General features: G+C 34.9%; 1 protein-coding gene across 4 annotated transcripts in view; it reads left to right on the top strand.

The window, feature by feature from the left end:
• Positions 1-14,090, top strand: part of GALC (galactosylceramidase) — a 124,653-nt gene that overhangs the window by 87,318 nt on the left and 23,245 nt on the right. For all 4 annotated transcript variants that reach the window (XM_063793026.1, XM_016926531.4, XM_016926533.4 and 1 more), the window contains exons 8-10: positions 1,889-2,044; positions 4,742-4,866; positions 6,852-6,979. In XM_063793026.1, the coding sequence (XP_063649096.1) occupies positions 1,889-2,044; positions 4,742-4,866; positions 6,852-6,979 (409 nt within the window). The remainder of the gene's footprint in view (positions 1-1,888; positions 2,045-4,741; positions 4,867-6,851; positions 6,980-14,090) is intronic.

Genomic DNA, 14,090 nt, shown 5'->3' with positions numbered 1-14,090 from the left:
ATAGAAAATTTGGAAAATGTAGAAAAGTATAAAAATAGAATTTACTCATAATCCTAACATCTACTGATTATTGGTAACATGCTAGCATATTACTTTACAGTGTTTTCTTTAATACAGAAATATATTTTAACCAAATACACCAAACATGCATTTGGCAACTAGACAACTGGATGACAACTAGATGAGTATTAAAAATTAACATTTGGCTGAGGTACCAAAGCTGAATTTCATGGAAATAGAATGGAGTTGTGGGATAGAAGAATAAATCTAAAGTGTAATTTTTTGAATTTATATTATTTAAAAGACTAGTAGCCAGATTTTTCAGGTTGGGCGTTATAGTTCCAGAACAATGATTGCTTAACCCTGTTAGATGCTAGATTTCTGTTGGTATCTTTGTAGTGTAGATTTGCAATATTGAATAGATGCCTGCTTTCACCTGAGTTTAGTGACTCAGTAAAATCTTAGTGGAACCTCATTTTTCTCTAATACTTCTTTTTATGTTCTCCAGTATATATTGTATATTATTTTCTTACTCATGAAATCCTGGGATGCCAAATTGATATTGTGCCCTAATTCATCTTCACTAGGTATAAAGAATTACCAAATAGGATTTTTTCCTAAAAGATTTGTGACCTAAAAGGGAATTAAATAACTAAAAAGTAAAACAAGTATTCACAATCATTCTTTTGATGTTATAAATACTACTATACCGAACTACAAAGATTAGAATTATGATATAACTTAATCTCCATTATTTTGCTTGCATTGTTTTTTGTAAATAATTTTTAAACTAAAAAGTAGATGCTCTTATTCCTACAGTTATTTAGCTAGTGTGCTCTCTTATTGGATTGTCAATCTATTTTCTATTTTACATTTAAAATTTATTGTTTTTATTCCTATAATCAGTGTCTTCCACAATCATCATTATGGGAGTATTTTACTCTTGCAGTAATGAATATGCATTTATACTTCCACCAACTGACTCCCCTCCCATCGAATGATAGAGTGAAGGAGGCATTCATTTTCTGGGGCAGTTTCTCACCTGCTGCACTATTGATATTTTCAATGGATAATTTTTTTGTTGTAGGGGTTGGTCCTGTGCATTGTGGGATGTTTAGCAGCATTTTTGGCCTCTCTTCTCTAGATGCCAGTAGCAAATATCCCTGACCCCAGGTGGGACGGTTGAAAAAAATGTCTACAGATAGTGCCAAATATTCCCTCCAGGGACAAAAATCATCTGGGTTGAGAACCGCCACTGCTCTGATACAGTAATTTAGTTTTCCCAAGGTAGCTTATTCTTTTTATTCAAGAAATAACCATGTGTGGGTTTTGTTTTTTGTTTTTGGCCTGGGAGTAAATGCCAAGCTATCTTTCTGTGTTCTAAGGACAGGAGTAGTGGGGAGAGTACTACTTTATATAAAGGTTTCACTAGTCTTATTTTTGGCCTCCTCCTCACTCGTTTACTATTGTCCCAAGCTCCTTAGCTTCCCCTGGGAAGTCAGAATCTTATCTTTACTTCATTCTCCTCTTGGAGTGTTCTAGGCTGTGGCCCTCTCTGCTACCTCCATCCTTCAACATGCTTCCATCCATCTTGTGAGCTCCAGAAATAGATTGAAATTTCTTATCTATTGATGATTTTCCTTCCTATCCTGTATGCTGTTGTAGGTTTATCCCCTTTTGTTTTCTTTGCTGTCATTTTAATGGCATGCTGAGACAAAAGGGCATAAAGCAGATGCTTAGATTCATTATCTACCTGGAAGCTACCCAACTGTTTTAAAATAGAAAACCTTGGAGAAGACTCGTATTTTTATATACTCAACAAATCTATATGTATATAAGTGCCACGTCGTGACCTTTTTTCATTGACTCCCACCCTTTTTTTTTCTAGGGCTCATTATCCTGGAACCCATTCAGCAAAAGATGCAAAGTTGACTGGGAAGAAGCTTTGGTCTTCTGAAGACTTTAGCACTTTAAATAGTGACATGGGTGCAGGCTGCTGGGGTCGCATTTTAAATCAGAATTATATCAATGGCTATATGACTTCGTAAGTTATTAAAAACCTTTTAGAGTTCTTATCATAAAAAATTTAAAAACATAAGAGTTAGAAAAAAATGGAATTCCTTATTCTTCCAGCCTAGATTCAATGATTGTAAACATTTTGCCTTATTAGCGTCTTCTATTTTTATACCTATACCTAATCTATATCTAATTTTCTATATTTGAATATAGTCTATATTAAATAAAGTCAGGTTTATTGAGGTATAATTTATATGTAGCAAAATACATGCAGCTCTCTGATTTTTGACAAGCTACATGTATTTTTAATAATTATAAAGTAAATAGTATATGTAAGGACACTTTATCTCTAAATATTTTAGCATGTGTCTCCAAAACATAAGGATATTCTTTTACATGATCACAGTATCATGTTTTCATACATGAGAGTGTTTTTAATTCTCAGTCTATATTCAGATTTTCCTAATTGTTTCCCAAAAATGTCATTTGTAGCTTTTTTTAAGAAAAGGAACAGTCAAGCACACACATATTGCATTTAAAAGTTACACCCCTCAAGTCTCCTTTAATCTAGAGTGGTTTCCTTATTCCTCCTTTTTGATGACAGTGATCTGTTGAAAAGACCAGGCTGGTTGTGTTGTGGACTGTCTGCTTCCCAGCCTGTCTGATTGATTCCTCATGGCATCACTTAATATGTGTAATTGTTTGTTTAAAAAACAGATGTTCTTAAGGGAGAACACAACTTTTTTTGTTCCTAAGGGAAGCATTTCTTAAATGCTTTGAAAAACACTTGAATTGTGAATAGATTCCAATTAGCTTTCTTAAACAATGATAAATAGAACAAAAGCAAACCAATATTTATATATTTGTTGTGATGTTAATGTGGGTTGCTGTATATTGTATTTGTCCTTTTTCTTCTCTTTGTGAAAGAAAAGACACTTAGGAGAGTTTGGTTATAACTTAATTTGGTCTTAAAGGTAAGGCATCTTCATGGCAGAGAATTTAGAAAACTGAAGATAGGTACAAAGAAAGAAGCAAAATCACCTACAGTCTTATGATCCAGAGCTAACCATCCTTAACAATTTTAGTGAACGTCCTCCTGTTTTATATTGGCATGTATACATTTTAAATACAAAATTGAGACCATACTATAGAATCTGTTTAAAAAACTGCTTTTCACTTGACACGACATTAGGAACTTTTTCTCACATTTACCTATATTTCTACTTCATCATTTTTAATGCATTTTAAAATATTTTGTTACATAAAGCACCATTTCCCAGACTTGCCTTAAGAAGCACCCGAGACACTTGTTGTTACACCTTCTCCTTGACAGCTGCCCAGACATTGTCAATCAGAATCTACAGGGAAGGCTCCTGGTATTCTGTCCATCTAGTCAGTGCCCTCAAGTGATTCTGATGCCACACAAGTTGGGAAACACTGATGTGGAAAATATATTATTGCTTATTGAATATTCTCCTCTTTTAGAATTGGAAGTTGTCTATGTTTTAATTAATAGCTTTGTACAAACTGAAATGATCAATTGTATACAAATATCTTTGTATATGCCCATGACTATTTTCTTAGGCTGTATTCTTAGAAATGGAATGGTCAGAAATACATAGATTTTGAAGGGTTTTGTATGTATTTTACAAAATGCCCTCCAGAAAGCTTGTCTTGAGTTATACATCTATCACTAGCCAGAAGGGATACCACACATCTTGCAAACCATGGGCAAAATTATAAGAACTTAAAATATTCACTAGTAGTAAGGTGTTTTGAAAATTAGGACTATTATTTCTACTTTGTACTGATAGAATTAGAAGGCTTTGATTTGCTAAGAATGTCAGTCTCTTTTTTTATACTGGATGAGGACTTGATAGGAAAAATAAAATTCTGTGGGTAAGCTTTGTTTTTTTAATCTGTGAGGGACCCAACAATACCAAGTTCAAGAACTTCCCTTTTGTCCTTGGATTTCCTGAGAAGCAGAGAGTCAAAGTTTTAGGGTTTAGCACCTGCTCTGGACTGTTAGGGCCTGATCATCTGAGAAAGAATGGGCCACAAAGCAGATCAGCAATCAGATCCAATTACTACTTATAGATGAAGTGGAATCATATTTAATAGCAATACTACAGCCCAGACCTTGTTCCATACTCTTCCTATGCATTAGTACATTTAATCCTTACAAACTCACATGAGAGAGATATAATTATTATCCTCATTTTACAGAGAGGTTAAGTGGTGAAACCATGGTTTAAACCCGGGCAGTCTGACTCTAATAATTCTCAATTGTAAAACTTTGAAACAGTTCAGAGTCAAGTTCATAAAAATTATGTCATAAAACTGGGGCATTAAGAAGGCTGACTGTTGAAAGTAGGTATGCACAAAGCCTTTATTTGTATTTGACTCAAATTTGTGATGTGTTGGGTATTGGTAAGGCATGATTCGTCTTCTGGCTATACCACAGTTCAGTAAAAATTTGCACATAATACATTTGTATTTTTTATCATGTGATTCACCATTAAAAATATTACAATGTACCCCACACTGGATTTTTCAAAATGTGAATAAATTTAGACAACTTATATTTTCTTATTTTGGGTGATCCTTTTATTGTCATTTATGTAGATGTGTATTACTATGATAAAGTCTTTTTACTCCAGGTTTTTAGACATTTACATTTTTATCACAAGTTGTCTTGGTGTTTCTTTTTTATCAAATCTTTTAGCACAATCGCATGGAATTTAGTGGCTAGTTACTATGAACAGTTGCCTTATGGGAGATGCGGGTTGATGACGGCCCAGGAGCCATGGAGTGGGCACTACGTGGTAGAATCTCCTGTCTGGGTATCAGGTATGGTTCAGTTCCATCTCTCACTCCCTAAATTCTTCTCTAAGAGACAAAGCAGAAAAAACTTAGAGAAGATTATATAAACTGTGTGTCTATGCGTGTTTTAAGTATAGATTTAAGTTTTAAGCAAGATTTGCCAGTGTTTTATAAGAATATTTTGGGTAACTAGACTACTCTCTGATTATTCTAAGACCAGGCTTTTAGAAAAGTGTAGGAGAGGAGGGGGAGAGAGAGGAAAAGGAGGAGCTGTGTAGTGATAGAGACAGAAATAAATAATCATCTAAGGATATAATTACAAATGATGATAATTGCTAATAAGATTATGTATTTATAAACAGAGTAGAAGTCTTAAGATTAGCTTTGAAGACATTTTGTTCTCTTATATTAATAGAGTTTCAATTAGAATCGTATGCTAGCAAAATCAAAGGGAGATGATTAAACATACTGTATTATTGAATCATCAAATGAATAAGTAAATATGAAAGTTATGTGAAATATGGCTTTATATTGTCCCCTAAATCTGTGAAGTGTGGGTTGTGAAAAGGTAAATTTCAAAATAGGTAACAATGTAAAGCTCATAAAGATTTTAAAAGTGAGCACGTACTGAAGATTTTATGTTACTCATATGATATGAAGGATCCTGGCAGATGGCAGATGTTAGAAACAGTTGAAATGAAAAGTCAACATAGCACAAATTTTCGTAGTGTAAGGGAATTGGAGATGAATTGTCAATGGAGGCAAATTGGGTTTCCCACAACAGGGAAGAAATTAATTAAATTTCTACCAGACAAGACATAATTTACATAGCTCAGAGACAATGAACAGGGCTGTAGATAATACATCCGTTTTTATTGAAACACAAAAGTTTTACTACAGTATCATTCATTAGTCACAAGGGAAATTGAGATTATGCAGGGATGGATGGCATAGTGTCACTTTTTCATGAGGAGATAATAACCATACTAATAGTGATTATATTTTAAACAAAATAACCAAATCTATTGCTGAATAATGTTGAAATTTTTTCTGCAGTTTTTTTGTAAAAGATTATAAACATTTATTACCATTTTGTTTTAAAATTCTAACAATCTTTCTAAAAAGCTAATTTTAAAGGTAAAATGCTTTCAGAAGAAAATTATGAATTTGGAGTGAATTTGTTTTTATTTTAAACTTAAATTTGGTGGTTTTCCCTTTTAGTTGTGCTCTCCTAAGACAGATTTGTAATCATATTAATCATGTAATCATGATATTATTCTAAACTCCTTAAATTGTCCTCCAAAAAATATGAGAAAATTAAGGTTAGACTTGTATATTGGACTTGTATATTCTAATATTGAGAATTATATGAGAAAATTAAGGTTAGACTTGTATATTGGACTTGTACATTCTAATATTGAGAATTATATGAGAAAATTAAGGTTAGACTTGTATATCAGCCCCTTGAATGTTGAAATTCTCGGCCCCACATTATCTAGATGAACTAATGTACTCTTAATTTTGTGATTTTTCCAAGGGTTGGGACATGGTATATTGCTTAGTGCATTTTCAGGACGAGCTTAGGAGGTGACCAATAAATGTACATGTGGTGGAAATAAATATGTTTGAAACCATAAAGTTAGTTTCTGAAATTCATTATTAACTTTTTAAACCTTTTTTTGGTAGCTATTTTAGGATGGGTTAAATAGTGATGAACCAAGTTTGGGGGGGAATAACTATTTTATTCTTAAAAAAAAGACTGATCATATTCTTGAACTGACAGGTTCATTTATTTTTACCCATCATTCCAGGAATCTTCTTGCAATTGTACCATTTATCTAGATTAATTATTTAAAAATTTAAACATGAGGTTGACGGATATATTCCTCCAAAATAGAAAATAGCTTGTTTGGATGAATCAGAGTCAAATTGATATACAGCTTTTTTTTTTTCCAAAAGAAATAATATTATTACCATTTTTGTCTTATTTGGAACTTTCTGTTTTTCTATAGCTCATACCACTCAGTTTACTCAACCTGGCTGGTATTATCTGAAGACAGTTGGCCATTTAGAGAAAGGAGGAAGCTACGTAGCTCTGACTGATGGCTTAGGGAACCTCACCATCATCATTGAAACCATGGTAAACTTTTGTTGTTGCTATTGGATTAACTCACTTCTTTACTATTGGAAAAATAACATATAAAACTGAATACTTTTGTTTTACATGTAAATACATAAGCATACAGACAGATGCCAAGATCTTATGGCTTTCATTTAAAAAATTTTAACCATGAGTCGTAAAACATAGCACACAACTCACTGCTTTGTACAAAATAGTTGGCTCTCATCTTTTCTCCACTTTGTTCCTGGCAGTTGGGATAAAATTAAGGTTACCTGTGTACCAATATTTGTGGAGACGACCTTCCCTTGCCCTGATATGTAACCTTATGGAGGCTGTGGCTTTTTCCTTTTTCATCCTCAGGTTGTTTTGGGGAGACCTTAAGTCTGTTGAGAGCAACGAGCTTAAAATTCAAGTGATTGAGGGGCTTGAGTAGGAAGGGAATAGGTCTGACAGGTGGACAGAGGCATGGGAGGAGGTAGGGGCTTGAAAGCAGACATATCAAGGATTCAAGGGAACTGAATGAAAGAATGAAGGTGAAAAAACATGGAAGCAGAAGCAGAAGCCAGTGGAGAGAAGAAGAAGTCTGAGAGGTGCCAGTGTGGGGAGATCTCAAGCTTCCCAAAGAGGTCAATGAAGTTCCAACAAGAAGGAGGTAGACAGAATAGGAAGTGCATATAGTCAGCAGGGCTTTGTGAAGAAGGATTTCTAGCAACTAAGTTCCCATGGGAGAAGCAAGATCCAAAACAGAGAACAGAGTAGCCTTAAAAAAATGGTGTGTGTGTGTGTGTGTGTGTGTGTGTGTGTATCATATCAGGTTCTGAATGTCAGCCTACAGTTTGGCCATCTCCTGACCATAGACTCTTAAAAAACAAATTCTTTCAAATATCCTACTATCAGGTTTGAGCCAGGACAAACAGTAAATATTCCTGGCAGTATTGATCTTTTCAAACCAAAGGTGTCTATTAAGTGACTCACAACACAAACCAATAAGCCTTTTATGTCTTACCATGGATGAAGAGGATCCTCAAAAGAGGGTGTAAAAAGATGCAGCCCTCCCAGAATCTACACTTCATCATAGTCAAAAGGTTGAGAAGTGATCCTCCAAAGACCTAGAACCACTCCCAAGGATAGTCAAAAGAAAGACCCAGATAACCTCCCTACTCCCCACTCCCTGTCAGAGCTGGCGATAGTTGGTAAACTAGCTGCAAATAGGGTGCAAATCACATTTTTGTCTGGTTATATTCTTGGGGCCCCCAACTTGAAGTTGGCTGCCTGCATACACAAAACTGACAGCTCACACATCCCTAACAGGTGGGAAGTCAAGCCAGGTTCTCAGTACACAAAATGAGACAAATAGGAAAGCAATAGCTGACCCTGGGAAGGAAGGGATCTACAGGTAATGAGCACCCAAAACTAAATTTATACAGGAGTCACAAACCAAACGAATGTTTTTCTTCTGCGAATCTGCATTTGGAGAGGAAGGGATGAGGAGGTTTTTGTTTGTTTGTTTGTTTGTTTAATTGTCTTCTCTCGATCGGGTACTTCAGGCAGAGATCCAGAAGAGCAGGCCTTGGTGAGAATTCTTAACCTTTCTGCCACCTTTTTGTCAGTGTCTCAGGATCTCATCTGCAGGCTCTTAGAGTGAGTAGGCATCTCATCTTCTTCACCAGAAACTGTCTTCAGAGATAGGGAATATAGGGAGAGCACCTGTTGAGTGAGGGTCTTATGACCTGCTTCAGAGGAGAAAGGAGAAGGTCAGAGAGTAAACTTCCTGCTTCTACATTTTTCTCAAATTATTTCACTTTAAAATATTTGCGGGGAGTGTGTCTTGAACCCCATCATGAATGTTATGACTAATGGTGTGGATTAGCATATGTGTACAAGTTTTTCTGTGAACGTGTTTTCAGTTCTCTTGGGTATGTATGTAGGAGTGGAATTGCTGGGTCACATGGTAACTCTGTCTTTAGGATTTTGAAGAACTACCAAATTGTTTTCCAAAGTTACTGCACCATTTTACATTGCCACCAGCAGTTTTATGAAGCTTACAATTCTCCACATTCTCCCTAACAGTTCTTACTGTCCATGCCTTTGATTATAGCCATCCTAGTGAATGTGAAGTGCTATGTTATTGTAGTTCGATATGCATTTTCCTAGGGACTAATGATGTGGGGATCTTTTCATGTGCTTATTGGCTAGTAGTATATCTTCTTTGGAGAAATGTCTATTTAAACTCTGCCCATTTTTAAATTGGGATATTTGTGTTTTTATTATTGAGTCATAAGTGTTCTTTATTCTATATAAAAATTCCTTATCAGAAATATAATTTGCAGATATTTTCTCCCTTTGTATGGGTTGTCTTTCATTTTCTTAATGGTACCCTTTGAATTAAAAAAAGTTTTAAATTGTGATGAAGCCCACTTTGTTTTCTCTTTTGTTTCTTGTGCTTTTGGTGTCATATCTAAGAAGCTATTGCCTAATTCAAGGTTCTGAAGATTTATATTTATGTATTCCTTTAAGAGTTTTAGAGTTTTAAATCTTAAATTTAGGTTTTTGGTCCATTTTCTTTCTTAACTGGGGTTATATGTGTGTCCAACTTGATTCTCTTGCATTTTAATATCCAGTTGTCCCTGCACTATTTTTTGAAAAGACTATTCCTTTTTCATTGAATTGTCTTGGCATCCTTGTTGAAAATCAATTGGCAATAAATTTGAGGGTTTATTTCTAGAACCTCAATTTTTTTCTGATGACCTATATATCTGTCCTGACGTGAGCACCACACTGTCTTAGGTACTGTAGCTGTCTGATAAATTTTGAAGTGAGGAAATGTGAGTATTTCAACTTTGTCATATTTTTATTTTTTATTGACACAGGGTACAATTTGATGTTTTGATACATACATGTGGTATAATGGTCAAATCAGGGTATGCCCATCACCTCATGAATTTATCATTCCTTTGTGATGAAAGCATTCAAAAGCCTCTCTTCTAGCTGTTTTGTAATACACAAAACCTTACTGTTAACCATCTTCACCCTAATGTGCAAGAAAACACCAGAACTTAACACCTCCTGTCCAATAGTTACTTTGTACCTGTTGACCGACCTCTTCCTGTCCTTCCCTTCCCAGCCCCACCCTAGTGTCTGGTAACCACTGTTCTTCTCTCTGCATCTGTGATATCAACTTACACCTCCTGTCCAATAGTTACTTTGTACCCGTTGACCGACCTCTTCCTGTCCTTCCCTTCCCAGCCCCACCCCAGTGTCTGGTAACCACTGTTCTACTTTCTGCATCTGTGATATCAACTCTTCTTTTTTTTTAATTCTACATGTAAGTGTGATCATGAGGTATTTGTCTTATTGTGTCTGGCTTATTTCACTTAACATGATATCCTCCAAATTCCTCCATGTTGTTGCAAATATCAGGATTTCATTCTATGACTAATAGTACTCCATTGTGTATATATATATCACATTTTCTTTATTCATGCATTCATTGTTGAACACTCAGGTTGATTCCATATCTTGGCTATTGTAAATAGTGTTTTAATAAACATGGGAGTGCAGATACCTCTTTAACATACATATTTTATTTTGGGGGGATATATACACAGTAGTGGGATTACTGGATCATATGGTAGTTCTACTTTTAATTTTTTTTTTTTTTTTTTTTTGAGGCAGAATCTTACTCTGCACTTCCAGGCTGGAGTACAGTGGTGCAATCTCGGCTCACTGCAACCTCTGCCTCCTGGGTTCAAGTGATTCTTCTGCCTCAGCCTCCCAAGTGGCTGGGATTACACGTCTGCCACCACACCTGGCTCATTTTTGTATTTTTAGTAGAGACGGGGTTTCACCATGTTGGCCAGGCTGGTCTCAAACTCCTGACCTCAAGTGATCTGCCCGCCTCAGCCTCCCAAAATGCTGGGATTATGGGCGTGAGCCACCACGTGCCCTGCCTATTTTTAATTTTTTAGGAATCTCCACACTGTTTTTTATAGTGGCTGTACCAATTTACAACCCCAACAACATGAAGTAAGTATTTCTTTTTTTCCACATCCTCACCAACACTTGTTTTCTTTTGTTTTTTTGGTAATAGCCATTCTAAGTAGAGGGAAGTGATATCCCATTGTGGTTTTGATTTGCATTTCCCTGATGATTAGTGATGTTGAGTATTTTTTCATGTACCCATTGGCCATTTGTATGTCTTCTTCTGAGAAATGTCTATTACAGTCTTTTGCCCAATTTTAAACTGGGCTATTTTGTTGTCGTTGTTTAAGTTCTTTACATAGTCTAGATATTAACCCCTTGTCTCATGTATAATTTGCAAATATTTCCTCCCATTTTGTAGGCTGTTTTACTTTGTTTCTTTTGCTGTGCAAAAGCTTTTCAGTTTGATGTCATCCCCTTTGTCTATTTTTGCGTTGTCTGTGCTTTTGAGGTCTTATTTAAAAAATTCTTGCCCAGCTCATTGTCATAAAGCACTTTCCCTTTGTTTTTTTTCTAGTTTCATAGTTTCAGGTTTTATATTTAAGTATGTAATCAATTTTGAGTTGACTGTGTATATTGTGAGAGATAGGAGTCCAGTTTTGTTCTTCTGCATGGGGCTATCCATTTTTCCCAGTGCTGTTTATGGAAGAGACTGTCCTTTTTCCTAGCGTGTTCTTGGCACCTTTGTTAAAAATTAGTTGGTCATAGGGCATGAATTTATTTCTGGACTTTCTATTCTGTTCCATTGGTCTGTTTGCCTGCTTTTAGCCCAAACCATGCTGTTTTATTAATCGTTACTATAGCCTTTTAGTATATGTTGAAGTCAGGTAGTGTGATGCCTTCAGCTTTGTTCTTTTTGCTCAGGGTTGCATTGACTGTTTGTGGTCTTTTGTGTTCCTATATAAATTTTATGGTTGTGTTTTCTATTTATGTGAAGAATGTCCTTGGCATTTTGATACAGATTGCATTAAATCTGTAGATTGCTTTGGGTAATATGGCTGTGTTAACAATATTAATTATTCACTATATTTTTGTGAGTTTTTTTTAGTGATTATTCTGGGGCTTACCATATGCATCTTAACTTATTGGACTCACTTCAGATTTAAACTAACCGTATTACAGTAGATTATGCTGAATTCCCTTGTTGCTCTGTTCCCTTTCTCCTTTTGTTCTATTATTAGCACACATGTCACAACACTGCGTGCTGCGAACTCAATAGGACATTGTTACTTTATACATAAATTTATATGTTTTTAAACCAGTAACATGCTGTTTTGGTTACTATAGCCTTGTAGTATAATTTGAAGTTAGATAATGTGATACCTCCAGATTGTTCTTTTTGTTTAGGATTGCTTTGGCTCTTTGGACTCTTTTTTGGTTCCATATGAATTTTAGGATTGTTTTTTCTAATTCTGTGAAAGATGATGTTGGTATTTTGATAGGAATTACACTGAATATGTAGATTGCTTTGGGCATTGTGGTCTCATTTTCACAATATTGATTCTTCCAATCCATGAGCATGGGATGTATTTCCATGTGTTTGCATAATCTATTATTTCTTTCAGCCATGTTTTGTGTAATAGTTCTCCTTTTAGAACTATTGGTTCTTGGTTAAGTATATTCTTATATATTTTTGTAGCTATTCTAAAAGAGATTGAGTTATTGATTTGATTCTCAGTTTTGTCATTATTGGTATATAGCAGTGCTGCTGATTTATATACATTATTTGTGTACATTGATTTTGTAACTTGAAACTTTACTGAATTCATTTATCAGATCTAGCAGTCATGTATCAACAGAGCAGAATGCAGAACCCAAAAATAAAGCCAAATACTGAAAACCAACTGATCTTTGACAAAGCATTCAAAAATATAAATTTGGGGAAAGGACATCCTATTTAATAAATGGTTCTGGGAAAATTGGATAGCAACATATAGAATAATGAAACTGCATCCCTACCTCTCACCTCACCGTATACAGAAATTAACTCAAGATGGATTAAAGGCTTCAATCTAAGACCTGAAACCATAAAAATTCTAGAAGAAAATCTAGGAAAAATTCTTCTGTACATTGGCCTAGGCAAATAATTTATAACTAAGACCCCAAAAGCAAATGCAACAAAACCAAAATAAATAAATGGGACCTAATTAAACTAAAAAGCTTCTGCAAAGCAAAGAATCATTGGAGTAAACAGACAACCTACAGAATGGGAGAAGACATTTACAAATTATGCATCTGACAAAAGACTAGCATCCAGAATCTATAAGGAACTCAAACCAGCAAGAAAAACACAAATCCCATTAAAAAGTGGCAGGTGACATGAATAGACATTTCTTAAAAGAAGATATGTCTATAGCCAAAAAAACAGTTAAAAAAAATGCTCAACATCACTAATCATCAGGGAAATGCAAATTAGAACCACAACGAGATACCACCTTACTCCAGTCAGAATGGCCATTAAGAAACATCAAAAAACAATAGATGTTGGTATACATGTGGTGAAAAGAGAATGCTTATTCACTGCTGGTGAGAATGAAGTTAGTACAACCTACATGGAAAACAATGTGGAGATTTATCAAAGAACTAAATTGATTGATCTGACATTCATTCCTGCAATCCCACTACTGGATATCTACCCAAAAGAAAAGAAGTCACTGTATCAGAAAGTCACCTGCACACATATGTTTGTGTAGCACAATTCACAATTGAAACATATGGAATCAACCTAAGTGCCCATCAACTGATGAGTGGATAAAGGAAATATATATATACCATATATATATGGTGTGTGCGTGTGTGTGTATATATATATATATGGTGTGTGTGTATATATATATGGTGCGTGTATATATATCTATGGTGTATGTATATATATACACACATCATGAAATACTCTTCAGCATAGAAAGAATGAAATAATGCCTATTTCTTTGAATGTCTCATTTTTTGTGTGTGTTGTTGGAAACTGGACCTTATATGTAATATATGGTAGCAACTCGTATATAATATATGCTATCAACTCTGGGCATTGATCCTCTCCCCCTTGAGGCTTGTTGTTGTTTGTTTATTTACTTAGTGATTTGCTGGAGTATTTTAGTTAACTCTGTTCCCTCCTTCTTCCCCTCCACACACTGTAAAGCCTGAAATG

This window comes from Pan troglodytes, chromosome 15 (genome assembly GCF_028858775.2).
Source record: "Pan troglodytes isolate AG18354 chromosome 15, NHGRI_mPanTro3-v2.0_pri, whole genome shotgun sequence".
NCBI classification, from domain to species: domain Eukaryota; kingdom Metazoa; phylum Chordata; class Mammalia; order Primates; family Hominidae; genus Pan; species Pan troglodytes.
Note: the sequence above shows the minus strand (reverse complement) of the source record. Positions and strands in the feature narration are given on the sequence as shown.